This window comes from Pseudophryne corroboree, chromosome 1 (assembly GCF_028390025.1).
Source record: "Pseudophryne corroboree isolate aPseCor3 chromosome 1, aPseCor3.hap2, whole genome shotgun sequence".
In the NCBI taxonomy this organism is placed as follows: Eukaryota; Metazoa; Chordata; class Amphibia; order Anura; family Myobatrachidae; genus Pseudophryne; species Pseudophryne corroboree.
In genome coordinates this window covers 1,211,260,638-1,211,279,291 of record NC_086444.1, presented here as the reverse complement: position 1 = coordinate 1,211,279,291, position 18,654 = coordinate 1,211,260,638, and the positions used below count along the sequence as shown (strand labels likewise).

General features: G+C 47.4%; 1 protein-coding gene across 1 annotated transcript in view; it reads right to left on the bottom strand.

Moving 5' to 3' along the window:
* DDRGK1 (DDRGK domain containing 1) overlaps window positions 1-18,654 on the bottom strand; it is a 195,906-nt gene that overhangs the window by 14,956 nt on the left and 162,296 nt on the right. The window contains 3 exon segments of the mRNA XM_063925352.1: window positions 727-775; window positions 940-996; window positions 11,808-11,846. Coding sequence (XP_063781422.1) covers window positions 727-775; window positions 940-996; window positions 11,808-11,846 — 145 coding nt within the window.

Here is an 18,654-nt window from a genome sequence, read left to right as displayed (position 1 = left end):
CTGGTGTACATGTCCGGATGCTGTTGATGTGTATGACACTACGTGTGTATAGGGGGAGAATACACTACAGAGCTATATACAGGGGTGTGGTATGGTATGCCGGCGGTCGGGCTCCCGGCGACCAGCATACCGGTGCTGGGAGCCCGACCGCCGGCTTACCGACAGTGTGGCGAGCGCAAATGAGCCCCTTGCGGGCTCGCCACGCTATTTTATTCTCCCTCCAGGGGGGTCGTGGACCCCCACGAGGGAGAATAAGTGTCGGTATGCCGGCTGTCGGGATTCCGGCGCCGGTATACTGTGCGCCGGGATCCCGACAGCCGGCATACTGAAGACCACCCATATACAGGGCTGGTGTACGTGTCCGGATGCTGCTGATGTGTATTGACACTACGTGTGTATAGGGGGAGGTTACACTACAGAGCTATATACAGGGCTGGGCACGAGCGTTTATACTAAATGCTGGAGCAACTAAAGCAAAAACTGTATTCTCCTCTGCATCATGCTCAATGAGTCTAAGGGGTCTATTTACTAAAGCCTTGGATGGAGATAAAGTGGATGGAGGTAAAGTACCAGGCAATCAGCTCCTAACTGACATGCCACAGGCTGGGTTTGAACAATGACAGGAGCTGATTGGCTGGTACTTTATCTCCGCCCAAGGCTTAGTAAATAGACCCCCAACTGTTTTACACACCCCCCTCATGAGTCCTTGGATGTATGCCCACTTACCTGTAATAGATCCGTCCGCCAGCAAATCCTGTATTCTGCTGATGGCGTCCTGTTCACGAGACAACAGTGAGAGTAAGAGGAGACATCAGCACATGCATATTCCTTACCTACAATATGTACTAAAATGGCAAGACAGACAAAATCCATCGGCGGAGCCGCAATATATTCCAAGACACTGTGGGGGGAGATCACTTACCCCCAGATATCACTTACCTGGGCTCTCAGACCAAATTGGGCCCCCAAGTCTTCTAGAACAACCACTTTCGACATCTAGAAGAGAGTAAACCAGACCCTGTTACCTGTTGTGCGCTGTGTAATGAGATTATTACAAGAGCCAACTTTAACACTTCATTACTTCCGCTGCAGTCTGTGGAAGGAAGGACCGCGCCTAACACGCAGCCGGCAGGGACAGTCCAGCAAAATCAGCAAAACCTGCAGTGCCTTTGTCTGAAGGGAGATTTAACATATCCAATAAGTTATACACAGACTGGAAGTAGCTCAAATCAATTTATATGCCGAGAAGAGTGCGTGGAAGGGTGGGGGCTATCTAATCAAGAAAAACAACAATGTTACCAGCTGCACACTGCCATAAGCCTTAAGGTTGCTGTTGTGCGTAAATTGCAGAAGCTTAGTTACACACATTTAAAAAAATATACTTAAATGGAGAGGGTTACGTACTAGGTGGTACCCCTAAAACCTCCAATGTGGCACTATAAAGACCAGCACTTCCTGCTACTGTAGGGTCATTCCAAATCAGTTCAACCAGGTGTGTCCACTACCCATCTCAGATTTTTATGAAAGTATTTTATTTGAGAGAGGATGTCAAAAGTAATTCGGAAAAATCTGAGATGGGTGGGGTACATAGAATGTTTACTGTTCCTACATAAGCCTGTTAGACAATGATACATTCACATATAGAACGCAACTTTTTATTTTTATTTTTTTAACTGGCTTATGACAATGTGCTGATGGCAACGCTGGCATAAATCTCACAACAATATGACAAAGTGTCAGCAGGTGGCGCTGTCTCCCACAAGAAGGCGACATTTCAGGATTGATTCCATTGCATATACTGCATGTCTATCTTATGAATCTCTCACCCCGAGGGAATACGAGCTTACTGTATTTTTGCTCCAGCCCTCAGTTATTAAGCATATGATTTCCAAGGCCCTGTAACAGCATGCATTGCTTTATGCAGCTCACAGTGATTCTTTGCCTGCAGAAGAGTATTTACAATTTCTAGTGCTTCCCTGCCCGTGATAAAGCTTTAAAAAATAAAATATCACAAGTCTCCCCCAATAGTTTCTCTCTGTTTTTGCTTTCTTGCATCAATGTCCCAATACTGTTCTGTGCCCATAAACTCAGGGAGGCAGTCCCCTATTGTTACCCACCCCTGTGTGTTACTCTATTTACTGTTTTCATTTCCTATACCTTACACAAGTTCTGTGCCGAATGAGACGCCCCCCTCTTTCTCTGTCGTGTGCGTGTGTGTTTACACACAATATATATATATATATATATATATATATATATATATATATATATATATATATTCAAACATACATATATACACACACACACACCTATATCTATCTATCTATCTATCTATCTATCTATAGCACTCTCATTATGTCACTGCACACATAAAACACTGTTCTCCCACCATTTGCATAAAATAAATGCGTGATAAAGTGGCAGCAGCCCCAAATCACAGAAGCTACCAAATCGGTGATGTGAACAGCAGGAGGCGGTGACCTATAGAAATCCAACCAAAAATCAGGGGCCTCCCTGCATGTCAGGAATATATTATATCATCAACCAACAAGACCGGGTATAACCTCTCCAGTCTGAATGCTAGGACGTCTTCCTAAAGCACATGCGGCTGCTTATGATCAATATATTGAAGTCTACCAAAGACTAAATGATGACTGGAGGCTACACGGGCTGATAAGCAAGAACAGCCGACACGGGGCATTCTGGCGGGTGCCAAGGAGCAGAAGCCACTATAAAACTCCATGTAAGAGGCATAGATTTGCATGACATACAGTGTACATCCACTTACAGTACACATTATTCACATTAGTGCTTTAAACTAGAGATGTGCGGGTTCGGTTTTACTCGGATTTACTCCGGGCTCGAAACGGCATCTTATTGGATCACGGATGTCACGCGATACCCGAGTAAATCCGAACCAGCTCATCTCTACTTTAAACAAGCGTCTTCTGTCTCCAGGATGAACTAGTGAATTTCTGTGGATATCTATCCAGTCAGACACATTTTGTATCCGCTTTAAAACTCAGTGTTTGCAGACAGGAGGAACCATGGCGGTGTCAAAAACTGGGCCATATTGGGCAGTGTAGAAATAAAAGGACAAAGGAAGGAATTCCACTCACACATATGGCAGCATGCACCTAGCAACATTGTTATTTATAAACAGATGCTCCCTATTACTTCATACAGATGTGTTGCTGCAGTCACGCCAAAACAGCCCCTCTCCGTATGGCAGGTGAGGTGCACCTCTGCTAGCGCCAGGCATCGTCTGCAACTTTCTACCCCAAAATGCGGCTTGGTCGCAATTTGACATGCCTAAGACGCACCTGGGCTGATAAATTTGATATGCGGCAATTGTAGATCTGTGTGCGACTGAGTCTCTGCATCTGTATACGAAGTGTTACAGTGCAGCGACTGTAGCTTTTTTTCCACGCAGTTATGTTGTGCTCCATATACAGACTCAGCCACACACAGATACAGGTGTCACATATAAATTTAGTCGCATTGTATTGTGACAAAGACCCAATTTAGGATATAAAGACAAAGACCACCGGAGCTAGTAGAGTCGTATGGGATCTGGCCGCTCGCATCACATGGCGTATTGAGACTAGTTACACGAGGACACATATGTACATACACCTACATGCATTTATACATAAACAGAATTGATGTGCGACAGGTGTTTGTGACTGAGGGGGTCTATTTACTAAAGCCTTGGACGGAGATGAATCCGTGGGAGATAAAGTCCCAGCCATCAGCTCCTGTCATATTTCAAACTCAGCCCGTGGCATGGCAGTTAGGAGCTGATTAGCTGGTACTTTATCTGCGTCCAAGGCTTAGTAAATAGACCCCTAAGTGCTCCGATGAAGTTTCTATACTTGCAGAGAAAGGAGACTGAGGATTCGTCGCAGTGCTCCCTGTGTAACTTACCTCTAACGCCGTCTGATCACCCAATACATCCAGAACTTCAGTACACATCAGTCTCTCTTTAAATGCCCCTGACACAGGTACTTGGCGGTCTACCAAACGCTGTGGGATGTAGTGAAGGAAACCCAGCCCGGAGAGCCAGGGCAATATAGTGGCGTCGTAAGTGGCAGCCAAGCTGTAGAACTGACCTCCATGGACTGCAGGTTGTGTACTGGAACAGTCCATGGAATTCAGTTCTCAGGGCTGGGACCTGCCAACAGATCTCTCCATCTTCTGAGGTGGGACCATACCCATCTGTACAAACAGTAAGCGGGAGGACAGACGGTAATGCCAGCAGACAGAGAGGCACGACAAGGCCAATGAGTGTTAGGGACAACACCATCATCTTCCCCGTTCCCCAGCTCCGCTGCCTGGGCGGCACTCTTGACTCCTCCCTCTCCTTTGCACCCCACATCCAGGCTCTGGCGCAATCCTGTTGGTTCCAGCTACGCAACATTGCTCCCATCTGGCCATTTCTCTCCCAGAGTGCAACTAAACTTATTATCCACTCACTGGTCATCTCACGACTCAACTACTGCAATGTTCTCCTCACTGGCCTCACTCGCTCCCCCACCTTGGTCCCCTCCAATCTGTCCTGAACTCTGCAGCTAGGCTTATCTTCCTCTCCCGCCGCACCACATCTGCCACTCCCCTTCACCAAAATCTACACTGGCTCCCATTCCCCTACAGAATCCTCTTCACACTCCTCACCCACAAGGCCATCTCTAATTCCACTGCTCCCTACATCTCCAACCTCCTCTCCCTTCACACTCCCTCCCACCCCCTACGGTCGACCAATGACCATCGCCTCTCCACCGCCCTGGTCACTGCTTCCCATGCTTATTTACTGTAATGCTAAGTTTTGTCTCCCTGTACTGTCCTTTGTATGGCGCTGCAAAACACTTGTGACGCCTTGTAAATATAATGATAATAATAATAAGAATTTACTCACCGGTAAATCTATTTCTCGTAGTCCGTAGTGGATGCTGGGAACTCCGTAAGGACCATGGGGAATAGACTGGCTCCGCAGGAGACTGGGCACTCTAAAAGAAAGATTGGGTACTATCTGGTGTGCACTGGCTCCTCCCACTATGACCCTCCTCCAGACCTCAGTTAGGATACTGTGCCCGGGAGAGCTGACACAATAAGGAAGGATTTTGAATCTCGGGTAAGACTCATACCAGCCACACCAATCACACCGTACAACTTGTGATACTATACCCAGTTAACAGTATGAAATATAACTGAGCCTCTCAACAGATGGCTCAACAATAACCCTTAGTTAGGCAATAACTACATACAAGTATTGCAGACAATCCGCATTTGGGATGGGCGCCCAGCATCCACTACGGACTACGAGAAATAGATTTACCGGTGAGTAAAACCTTATTTTCTCTGACGTCCTAGTGGATGCTGGGAACTCCGTAAGGACCATGGGGATTATACCAAAGCTCCCAAACGGGCGGGAGAGTGCGGATGACTCTGCAGCACCGAATGAGAGAACTCCAGGTCCTCCTCAGCCAGGGTATCAATTTTGTAGAATTTAGCAAACGTGTTTGCCCCTGACCAAGTTGCAGCTCGGCAAAATTGTAAAGCCGAGACCCCTCGGGCAGCCGCCCAAGATGAGTCCACTTTCCTCGTGGAATGGGCTTTTACTGATTTAGGATGCGGCAATCCAGCCGCAGAATGCTCCAGCTGAATTGTGCTACAAATTCAGCGAGCAATAGTCTGCTTAGAAGCAGGAGCACCTATTTTGTTGGGTGCCTACAGGATAAAAAGCGAGTCAGTTTTCCTGACTCCAGCCGTCCTGGAAATATAAATTTTTAAGGCCCTGACTACGTCCAGTAACTTGGAATCTTCCAAGTCCCTAGTAGCCGCAGGCACTACAATAGGTTGGTTCAAGTGAAAAGCTGATACCACCTTAGGGAGAAACTGGGGACGAGTCCTCAATTCTGCCCTATCCATATGGAAAATCAGATAAGGGCTTTAACATGACAAAGCCGCCAATTCTGACACACGCCTGGCCGAAGCCAAGGCCAATAACATGACCACTTTCCACGTGAGATATTTCAAATCCACAGTTTTAAGTGGCTCAAACCAATGTGATTTTAAGAAACTCAACACCACGTTGAGATCCCAAGGTGCCACAGGAGGCACAAAAGGGGGCTGAATATGTAGCACTCCCTTTACAAATGTCTGAACTCCAGGCAGTGAAGCCAGTTCTTTCTGGAAGAAAATCGACAGAGCCGAAATCTGGACCTTAATGGAACCCAATTTTAGGCCCATAGTCACCCCTGACTGTAGGAAGTGCAGAAAACGACCCAGCTGAAATTCCTCTGTTGGGGCCTTCCTGGCCTCACACCATGCAACATATTTTCGCCAAATACGGTGATAATGGTTTGCGGTTACTTCTTTCCTGGCTTTTATCAGCGTAGGAATGACTTCTTCCGGAATGCCCTTTTCCTTTAGGATCCGGAATTCAACCGCCATGCCGTCAAACGCAGCCACGGTAAGTCTTGGAACAGACAGGGCCCCTGCTGTAGCAGATCCTGTCTGAGCGGTAGAGGCCATGGGTCCTCTGATATCATTTCTTGAAGTTCTGGGTACCAAGCTCTTCTTGGCCCATCCGGAACCACGAGTATCGTTCTTACTCCTCGTTTTCTTATTATTCTCAGTACCTTTGGTATGAGAGGCAGAGGAGGGAATACATAAACCGACTGGTACACCCACGGTGTCACTAGAGCGTCCACAGCTATTGCCTGAGGGTCCCTTGACCTGGCGCAATATCTAGTTTTTTGTTTAAGCGGGACGCCATCATGTCCACCTGTGGCCTTTCCCAACGGTTTACCAACAGTTGGAAGACTTCTGGATGAAGTCCCCACTCTCCCGGGTGTAGGTCGTGTCTGCTGAGGAAGTCTGCTTCCCAGTTGTCCACTCCCGGAATGAACACTGCTGACAGTGCTAAGACGTGATTTTCCGCCCATCGGAGAATCCTTGTGGCTTCTGCCATCGCCATCTTGCTTCTTGTGCCGCCCTGTCGGTTTACATGGGCGACTGCCGTGATGTTGTCTGATTGGATCAGTACCGGCTGGTTTTGAAGCAGAGGCCTTGCCAGACTTAGGGCATTGTAAATGGCCCTCAGTTCCAAAATATTTATGTGTAGGGACGACTCCTGACTTGACCAAAGTCCTTGGAAATTAGTTCCCTGTGTGACTGCCCCCCAGCCTCGAAGGCTGGCATCCGTGGTTACCAGGACCCAGTCCTGTATGCCGAATCTGCGGCCCTCTTGAAGATGAGCACTCTGCAGCCACCACAGTAGAGATAACCCTGTCTCCAAGGACCAGGGTATCAGCCGATGCATCTGAAGATGCGATCCCGACCACTTGTCCAAGAGGTCCCACTGAAAGGTTCTTGCATGGAACCTGCCGAATGGAATTTTGCTTCGTAAGAAGCTACCATTTTTCCCAGGACTCGTGTGCAGTGATGCACCGATACCTGTTTTGGTTTCAGGAGGTCTCTGACTAGAGATGACAGCTCCTTGGCTTTCTCCTGCGGGAGAAACACTTTTTTCTGTTCTGTGTCCAGAACCATCCCCAGGAACAGTAGGCGTGTGGTAGGAACCAGCTGTGACTTTGGAATGTATAGAATCCATCCGTGCTGTTGTAGCACTTCCCGAGAAAGTGCTACTCCGACCAACAACTGCTCCTTGGACCTCGCCTTTAAGGAGATCGTCCAAGTACGGGATAATTAAAACTCCCTTTTTTCGAAGGAGTATCATCATTTCTGCCATTACCTTGGTAAAGACCCTCGGTGCCGTGGACAGTCCAAACGGCAGTGTTTGGAATTGGTAATGGCAATCCTGTACCACAAATCTGAGGTACTCCTGGTGAGGATGGTAAATGGGGACATGTAGGTAAGCATCCTTGATGTCCAGGGATACCATGTAATCCCCCTCCTCCAGGCTTGCAATAACCGCCCTGAGCGATTCCATCTTGAACTTGAATTTTTTTATGTATGTGTTCAAGGATTTCAAATTTAAAATGGGTCTCACCGAACCGTCCGGTTTCGGTACCACAAACAGTGTGGAATAGTAACCCCGTCCTTGTTGAAGTAGGGGCACCTTGACTATCACCTGCTGGGAATACAGCTTGTGAATTGCCTCTAGCACAGCCTCCCTGCCTGAGGGAGTTGTCGGCAAGGCAGATTTGAGGAAACGGCGGGGGGGGGGGGGGGGGGGGGGGGGAGACGCCTCGAATTCCAGCTTGTACCCCTGAGATACTACTTGAAGGATCCAGGGATCCACCTGTGAGCGAGCACACTGATCGCTGAAATTTTTGAGGCGGCCCCCCACCGTACCTGGCTACGCCTGTGGAGCCCCCGCGTCATGCGGTGGACTCAGAGGAAGCGGGGGAAGAATTTTGATTCTGGGAACTGGCTGACTGGTGCAGCTTTTTCCCTCTTCTCTCGTCTCTGTGCAGAAAGGAAGCGCCTTTGACACGCTTGCTTTTCTGAAGCCGAAAGGACTGTACCTGATAATACAGTGCTTTCTTAGGCTGTGAGGAAACCTGAGGTAAAAAATTTTCTTCCCAGCTGTTGCTGTGGATACGAGGTCCCAGAGACCATCCCCAAACAATTCCTCACCCTTATAAGGCTCTATGTGCCTTTTAAAGTCAGCATCACCTGTCCAGTGTCGGGTCTCTAATACCCTCCTGACAGAATGGACATTGCATTAATTCTGGATGCCAGCCGGCAAAATATCCCTCTGTGCATCCCTCATATATAAGACGACGTCTTATGTTCGCAAAATAGTATCCCTGTTTGACAGGGTTACAGACCACGCTGCAGCAGCACTATCTGCAGGTCTCAGTCTAGTACCCGAGTGTGTAAATACAGACTTCAGGATAGCCTCTTGCTTTTTATCAGCAGGTACCTTCAAAGTGGCCGTATCCTAAGACGGCAGTGCCACCTTTTTTGACAAACGTGTGAGCGCCTTATCCACCCTAGGGGATATCTCCCAGCGTAACTTATCCTCTGGCGGGAAAGGGTACGCCATCAGTAACTTTTTAGAAATTACCAGTTTCTTATCGGGGGAACCCACGCTTTTTCACACTTCATTCACTCATTTGATGGGGGAACAAAACACTGCCTGCTTTTTCTCCCCAAACATAAAACCCTTTTTTAGTGGTACTTGGGTTAATGTCAGAAATGTGTAACACATTTTTTATTGCCGGGATCATGTAACGGATGTTCCTAGTGGATTGTGTATATGTCTCAACCTCGTCGACACTGGAGTCAGTCAGACTCCGTGTCGACATCTGTGTCTGCCATCTGAGGGAGCGGGCGTTTTTGAGCCCCTGATGGCCTTTGAGACGCCTGGGCAGGCGCGGGATGAGAAGCCGGCTGTCCCACAGCTGTTACGTCATCCAGCCTTTTATGTAAGGTGTTGACACTGTCGGTTTATACCTTCCACCTATCCATCCACTCTGGTGCCGGCCCCACAGGGGGCGACATCACATTTATCGGCATCTGCTCTGCCATCACATAAGCCTCCTCATCAAACGTGTCGACACAGCCGTACCGACACACCGCACACACACACACAGGGAATGCTCTGACTGAGGACAGGACCCCACACAGCCCTTTGGGGAGACAGAGAGAGAGTATGCCAGCACACACCAGAGCGCTATATAATTTTGGGATTAACACTATATTGAGTGAATTTTTCCCAATAGCTGCTTGTATATACAATATTGCGCCTAAATTTTGTGCCCCCCCCTCTCTTTTTAACCCTTTGAGCCTGAAAACTACAGGGGAGAGCCTGGGGAGCTGTCTTCCAGCTGCTCTGTGAAGAGAAAATGGCGCCAGTGTGCTGAGGGAGAAGCCCCGCCCCTTTTTCAACTGACTTTCTCCCGCTTTTTCTGGAATACTGGCAGGGGTAATTTTACATCTATATAGCCTCTAGGACTATATATGATGTAGATTTGCCAGCCAAGGTGTCATATATTGCCCTCAGGGCGCCCCCCCCAGCGCCCTGCACCCTCAGTGACCGGAGTGTGAAGTGTGCATGAGGAGCAATGGCGCACAGCTGCAGTGCTGTGCGCTACCTTGGTGAAGACCGAAGTCTTCTGCCGCCGATTTTCCGGACCTCTTCTTGCTTCTGGCTCTGTAAGGGGGACGGCGGCGCGGCTCCGGGAACGAACACCAAGGCCAGTTCCATGCGGTCGATCCCTCTGGAGCTAATGGTGTCCAGTAGCTTAAGAAGCCCAAGCTAGCTGCAAGCAGGTAGGTTCGCTTCTTCTCCCCTTAGTCCCTCGATGCAGTGAGTCTGTTGCCAGCAGGTCTCACTGTAAAATAAAAAAAAACTAAAATAAACTTTCTTTCTAGGAGCTCAGGAGAGCCCCTAGTGTGCATCCAGCTCGGCCGGGCACAGAAATCTAACCGAGGTCTGGAGGAGGGTCATAGAGGGAGGAGCCAGTGCACACCAGATAGTACCTAATCTTTCTTTTAGAGTGCCCAGTCTCCTGCGGAGCCCGTCTATTCCCCATGGTCCTTACGGAGTTCCCAGCATCCACTAGGACGTCAGAGAAAATAGGGTCAATCTACCCACAAAGGACCACGCAAGTCCTCCTTCCCCAACTGAAGCCTGACCAAGTGAGATCTCCATGAAGAGACTTGGATAAACAATGCACCCAATGTACGTAACTAGCTACTTTTACGAATAATTATTAATCTACCTCATCCCCAACTTTGCCCAAAGAGGCAGACTGAGACGTCACTGGCTTGAAGTCTCCTAGGTAACAGCTTATTTACCCATTTTAATGGCATGCTGTAAAGTCCGAGGACATTCCTAGATTATCGCTCCCTTGTTCTAGTGTCTCACACAGGCACATTGCCAAATTTCACTATGGCCCTTGACATCCCATATCCAGTAAAAGTATATTCGGCTTTTCCGCAACTCAAAATGAAAATAAGGGTTACACTCCTCATATATTAAGGAGCTAATTACGCTAAAAAGCTGGAACAGCTCTGAACACTGCAGTGGTGCGGCTAGTTATCACACTGTAAAAGCGCCAATTGTTAATAATCGCTCCTCCGGTGTCTGCAGATTCTGCTCCATTGGCAATCCAGTTGCTTGTATGTGTCATTGGGTCACCTTGGCAACAAGGATTTATTCTGGATTTATCTGTGGCAATAAAACACAACTTGCTTACAGTAAGAGCATATACTGTTCCTCAATGTAACCTGTACACACAATACCGGTACACTGCCAGCTAGCGGTACACTGGCTATGGATGGTCACATGATCTAGATTACAGCTGGTTTAACCAATAACTGTGCTTCTATATAATAATCTCCTAAGATCGTTCCATACAACATGCGCCACCCATCGCTGCTAAGAGTGACGGGACTGACCCCAGCTGGTGAAGACGGAGAACTAGTCTGCACTACGAAGAGGCCGGGATACATGTACACCGAGAACGAGGCAGGATGGAGCAGTGAGCAGGAGAACCAAGGGGACCCGGCATTAGCCAGCTCTCAGGCACACTGTATAGCCATACAAGAACAGCTATGCCTCTCATATGGAGTAAAGAGTGCCCAGTTCCTACACAAGACACACAATTTGTATCCCACTGGCTCTGGGTTTGCAGCGTCCTCTGTAGTAGATCTACAGTAAGGTTCCATCACATATGCAACCCTGAGAAATCACTGTGACTAAGGAACGGCAAAGCAATAGCTGAAAAGTAGAGTGGAGAATGGAAAGAAAGCTGCGGGGACAATACTCAGGGGAAGTGATAGACATAACTATAGGAAACAAGTGCGTGTTACTATACAAGGTCACTTACCTTTATATAGTCTATAAACTCGGTGAGGAAACTGCGGGTCTGAAAATAAAACAAAATATATTAGAAACCCAAACTGACAGTGACGCAGGTTCACAGCTGGGGACAGACAGAGGTCCTATAATCACAGCAGGGTTCTATGAGAGGACAGAGAGGTCCTATAATCACAGCTGGGGACAGACAGAGGTCCTATAATCACAGCAGGGTTCTATGAGAGGACAGACAGGTCCTATAATCACATCAGGGTTCTATGAGAGGAGAGAGAGGTCCTATAATCACATCAGGGTTCTATGAGAGGACAGAGAGAGGTCCTATAATTACAGCAGGGTTCTATGAGAGGACAGAGAGAGGTCCTATAATTACAGCAGGGTTCTATGAGAGGACAGAGAGAGGTCCTATAATTACAGCAGGGTTCTATGAGAGGACAGAGAGAGGTCCTATAATTACAGCAGGGTTCTATGAGAGGACAGACAGGGGTCCTATAATCACAGCAGGGTTCTATGAGAGGACAGACAGGGGTCCTATAATCACAGCAGGGTTCTATGAGAGGACAGAGAGGTCCTATAATCACAGCAGGGGACAGAGAGGTCCTATAATCACAGCAGAGGACAGAGAGGTCCTATAATCACAGCAGGGGACAGAGAGGTCCTATAATCACAGCTGGGGACAGAGAGGTCCTATAATCACAGCTGGGGACAGAGAGGTCCTATAATCACAGCAGGGGACAGAGAGGTCCTATAATCACAGCAGGGAACAGAGAGGTCCTATAATCACAGCTGGGGACAGAGGTCCTATAATCACAGCTGGGGACAGAGAGGTCCTATAATCACAGCTGGGGACAGAGAGAGGTCCTATAATCACAGCTGGGGACAGAGAGGTCCTATAATCACAGCTGGGGACAGAGAGAGGTCCTATAATCACAGCTGGGGACAGAGAGGTCCTATAATCACAGCTGGGGACAGAGAGAGGTCCTATAATCACAGCTGGGGACAGAGAGGTCCTATAATCACAGCTGGGGACAGAGAGAGGTCCTATAATCACAGCTGGGGACAGAGAGGTCCTATAATCACAGCTGGGGACAGAGAGAGGTCCTATAATCACAGCTGGGGACAGAGAGGTCCTATAATCACAGCTGGGGACAGACAGAGGTCATATAATCACAGCTGGGGACAGAGAGGTCCTATAATCACAGCTGGGGACAGAGAGGTCCTATAATCACAGCAGGGGACAGAGAGGTCCTATAATCACAGCAGGGAACAGAGGTCCTATAATCACAGCTGGGGACAGAGGTCCTATAATCACAGCTGGGGACAGAGAGGTCCTATAATCACAGCTGGGGACAGAGAGGTCCTATAATCACAGCTGGGGACAGACAGAGGTCATATAATCACAGCTGGGGACAGAGAGGTCCTATAATCACAGCTGGGGACAGAGAGGTCCTATAATCACAGCTGGGGACAGACAGAGGTCATATAATCACAGCTGGGGACAGAGAGGTCCTATAATCACAGCAGGGTTCTATGAGAGAATAGAAGTCCTATAATCACAGCAGGGATCTATGAGAGGACAGAGAGAAGTCCTATAATCACAGCAGGGTTCTATAAGAGAATAGAAGTCCTATAATCACAGCAGGGATCTATGAGAGGACAGAGAGAGGTCCCATAATCACAGCAGAATTCTATAAGAGAATAGAAGTCCTATAATCACAGCAGGGATCTATGAGAGGACAGAGAGAGGTCCTATAATCACAGCAAAGATTCCTTAACACACCTCAACACAGGTGATGAAAGAGTGTACAGGAAAAGAAATGGCTGAACTACAGGAACTATAGCACCCAGTCACCGGCAAGCGACCTGCTCCGAGGCAGGAGGCGTTGCAGGGAGCAGGTTACGTCAGCGACCAAGACACTTTGTCAGATTGCGTGCGGCTCTGTGAAAATCTGCGGTAGAAGGCCGCTGTCAGCGATGCACTTGTGCGCCGTGATGTATGCGCCCATGACTGCACAGCACCAATACCAGCGCCGCTCCATCCTTGCATATAGTATTACACACACACACCAGCTATCAGCAATGTGGTGCAAGGCACTGAGCAGTGAAGGGGTTAACCACAATCGCTGGGCCCTGGCGTTCAGATGTGGCCAGCACTGTAACCCAGTCTTCTATGTGGTTTTCATGAGCATGCTACACAAACGCCGTCTCTGAAGGTCAGACTGGCACAGGGGGCGATATACTTTCACACGCAGCAAAACCTGGAGATGAGAGACGGTTTCATAACCTCCCAAGAATGTACTGTGCCCTGGAACAGATCAGACCTAACACCCACCACATCTCACTAATGTCACAAGTACAGGCCTTTCACAAGCACACACAAGAGACTCAGGGGTATATTCAATTAGTAGTGATAACGGACTTTTCACGTGAAAAGTCCGGTTTTCGGGTGAAAAAACTGACTTTTCACGTGAAACGCAATTACAGGCTATTCAATTATCCTGGAAAATTTATCGGTGATTATGTTTTCACTAATTTCACTTCACCTTCTCTGAAGCAGGTGAAAAGTTGGGAAAAGTCACTATTTTAAGGTAAAAATGTTTGGATATGGTACAGAACTCCTGGGACACCCCCCTTAATGACTAATTAGGCACGTTGAAGTTTTTAATTATTTTTAATTGGCCAATAATGACATGTCATTTTTGGGGTGAAAAAGTAAAAAGTCATGGAAATTGGGGTTCAAGGTATGGGACAGGTATATTGGGGTGCTTTATGAGTGGGACAGGTGTTTTTTAGGCTTGCAGATGGGAGTAATCGGTCTGTTTCCACTTTTTTTTTTAAAGTACCCTAAAATTACCCAAATATATACTTATACCCATTTTCATGTACCCCAAATTTAATGAGCATTTATTTTGCTAAAAAAAAAAATAGCTTTCTATCATTTTTTTGCTTTTTTAAAAAAAATGCATATAACAGCCATTTCACACAATTTAAGTCCCCAAAAACGCTCTAATGTGATCTCTAACACACTTCTCTTCTGTTTTCCTATGTTAGTTTAGCATTTTTGGGGGTACAGGCTGATTTCCCCATTTTCACCTGCACTTTTCACTGCAAGAATTTTCACGTGAAACCCGGTTGGAATTGAATAGGTCGAAAAACGGAGCGTTTTCGCGGCAATTTTCGGCCGATTGGCGCGAAAAATTTTCGGGCGCAAAATTGCCGCGAATTTGCGGATAATTGAATACCCCACTCAGACATCCATCAAACATATACACACATGCATACATATCTATTAGTCTGGATTAGGGCTGGAAGTGTGGAACAGAGAAGAATCCTTCACGAGTATTTATCAGAAACCTAAAATAAGTATTAGATTAGTGTTCAGTAGATTTTGGTGCATTTCTAGGACCCACTAATCTGTATTTCATTATTAACGAATATTAATTTGAAGCCTAAAAGGGTGAACCACAATCTTGGTGACAAACCATAGCATGCGTCCAGGTTCTGAATACAGTGCTGCCTGTGTTGTGTAGACATTCACCATTAGTAATGCGTGCAATTCCCAGTCCATTGCGTGTTGTGAAGGACTGCGTGTGTTCTATATAGGAGGGAACATCCCCTCAGATGTACTATACATAGGAGTAAATGTAACAGTGGCCTACCCTTACACAAGGTGACATGAAAGCCATCATCTTACAATGCACCCGTACATCACATGTCATACGACAGAGCAAAAGTCACCACACACACACCTGCAAACAGCACAAAGTGCCAATATGCAAACCGAATATAGAGGGCATTACACTGAGCATGGGAGACGACAGCTCAGAGGCCTGATAAATAAGTTTCATTATGCGAGGCCAAAATAAGCTTTGAACACAGGGGTCGGCAACATGTGGCACTCCAGCAGCTGTGGAACTACAAATACCAACATGGACAAAGACTACCCTGACAAAACTGCTTGAGCAACTAGTTAGGAGCCTCCATGTCACCCTATTTGGGCTCTGTATTATCTATTTTACACGTATCAGCTTATCCAACTCAGGCAGCCTGGATCTGTGTGCTGCCAACACAGTCTCCCTCTGAGGAGCGATGCCTTACACTAGGCCGCCAACAGTGGCTGGGGAACGGAGAGAGCACAGCAGCCTCTTCCATCTTATGCTGCACGGACTGTTATAGTTGAAGTGTTTATGAAGAAAAAGCCCTCTCCATATGAGCTCTTGTACTGTGTCCACATCGTGTATTTGAGGTATCAGCAGTCTTCTCTAGGCAGGAGCTTCTTACCGATTGGTACTGCCCAGCACCTGGTTTATTCTAGAACTACAAATCCCAGCATGCCCTCTCTCAGGGGTACATTTACTAAGCAGTGATAAGAGCAGAGAAGTGAGTCAATTTTTATAGTATGCAAATTATAGTTGTTACTTTAGTGCTGATTGGTTGCCATGGGCAACTTCTCCGCTCTTGTCACTGCTTAGTAAATGTACCCCTCAGTACTGCTGTTGCAGCGGTATCCAGTCCCTAGGTTGACCATCATTGGCGGACATGCATTAGGTTGACAGGGTCGCTAGGTCCACACGAGGTTTTTTTTTTTTTTATTTCATTTTAAACGTTTTCATAGTTTGCGATCCACGTGGATTACGATTGGGAACAGTAACCTGTGCCGAGCGCAGTAGTAGTGGAGTGAGGTACCTTGCCCGAAGTTCACGAGTCATGTGAGGAGACAGGGTGCACTAATTGGGGTTCCCGATCAATTTACGAATGTCGACTTTTTCATGTCGACCAATCGTGGTCAACCTAATGACTGTGACCCAACGAACCGCACCCTGTTGCAGCATGTTACTTTGGTGGCAAGACTCGCTACTAGTGTAGAAGAGTAGATCAACCGCAGCTGGAGGGCCACACGTTACCTGTCCCTGATCTAGAACAACATATAGCAGTTGGGTTTTCAAGGGGGACAATTAGGCAATGTTAATATATTGACCTGTACATTGCTTGGGTATGGGTTGTTTGGCCGACTCAACTTAGGTTGACATGCATTAGGGCGACATGGGTTTTTGGACTTTTTTTTCGGAGTAGTTTTCTTCGTAAAGTGACGGGGAATCCCAATTAGTGCACCGTGTCCGCTTGCCATGCTTCGGGCAAGGTGCCTCACTCCACTACCGCTGCGGCACAGGTTAACGTTCCCAATTGTAGTCCACGTGGATCGTCAAGTATGAAAAAGTCCAAAAAATGAAAAGGAAAAAAAAAAAGTGAAAAACCCATGTCGACCGTCAGCCTAAGCTGTATCGACCTATGCTGTGTCGACCTAACGACCATATCCCACATGCTAATAGGAAACACAATACCTTATTTATCTCTCCTCATTCTGAGACTCGAAGCTGTGTGGAAACCATTGCCCTGGCATGGGACAATGATCATCTATTATACAATCTAGGCTGTCACCTAGCCTGCAATGCCCAGTGGGCACCAACACGAAACAAATCTGCCTGACACTACAAACATGGGTATAAAATAAACAACAAAAATAAGAATTTACTTACCGATAATTCTATTTCTCGGAGTCCGTAGTGGATGCTGGGGTTCCTGAAAGGACCATGGGGAATAGCGGCTCCGCAGGAGACAGGGCACAAAAGTAAAGCTTTCCGATCAGGTGGTGTGCACTGGCTCCTCCCCCTATGACCCTCCTCCAAGCGAGTTAGGTACTGTGCCCGGACGAGCGTACACAATAAGGGAGGAATTTTGAATCCCGGGTAAGACTCATACCAGCCACACCAATCACACCGTACAACTTGTGATCTAAACCCAGTTAACAGTATGATAACAGCGGAGCCTCTGAAAAGATGGCTCACAACAATAATAACCCGATTTTTGTAACTATGTACAAGTATTGCAGATAATCCGCACTTGGGATGGGCGCCCAGCATCCACTACGGACTCCGAGAAATAGAATTATCGGTAAGTAAATTCTTATTTTCTCTATCGTCCTAGTGGATGCTGGGGTTCCTGAAAGGACCATGGGGATTATACCAAAGCTCCCAAACGGGCGGGAGAGTGCGGATGACTCTGCAGCACCGAATGAGAGAACTCCAGGTCCTCCTTAGCCAGGGTATCAAATTTGTAGAATTTAGCAAACGTGTTTGCCCCTGACCAAGTAGCTGCTCGGCAAAGTTGTAAAGCCAAGACCCCTCGGGCAGCCGCCCAAGATGAGCCCACCTTCCTTGTGGAATGGGCATTTACATATTTTGGCTGTGGCAGGCCTGCCACAGAATGTGCAAGTTGAATTGTATTACACATCCAACTAGCAATAGTCTGCTTAGAAGCAAGAGCACCCAGTTTGTTGGGTGCATACAGGATAACAGCAAGTCAGTTTTCCTGACTCCAGCCGTCCTGGAACATATTTTCAGGGCCCTGACAACATCTAGCAACTTGGAGTCCTCCAAGTCCCTAGTAGGTGCAAGGCACCACAATAAGCTGGTTCAGGTGAAACACTGACACCACCTTAGGGAGAGAACTGGGGACGAGTCCGCAGCTCTGCCCTGTCCGAATGGACAAACAGATATGGGCTTTTTTGAGAAAAAACCACCAATTTGACACTCGCCTGGTCCAGGCCAGGGCCAAGAGCATGGTCACTTTTCATGTGAGATGCTTCAAATCCACAGATTTGACTGGTTTTAAACCAATGTGATTTGAGGAATCCCAGAACTACGTTGAGATCCCACAGTGCCACTGGAGGCACAAAAGGGGGTTGTATATGCAATACTCCCTTGACAAACTTCTGGACTTCAGGAACTGAAGCCAATTCTTTCTGGAAGAAAATCGACAGGGCCGAAATTTGAACCTTAATGGACCCCAATTTGAGGCCC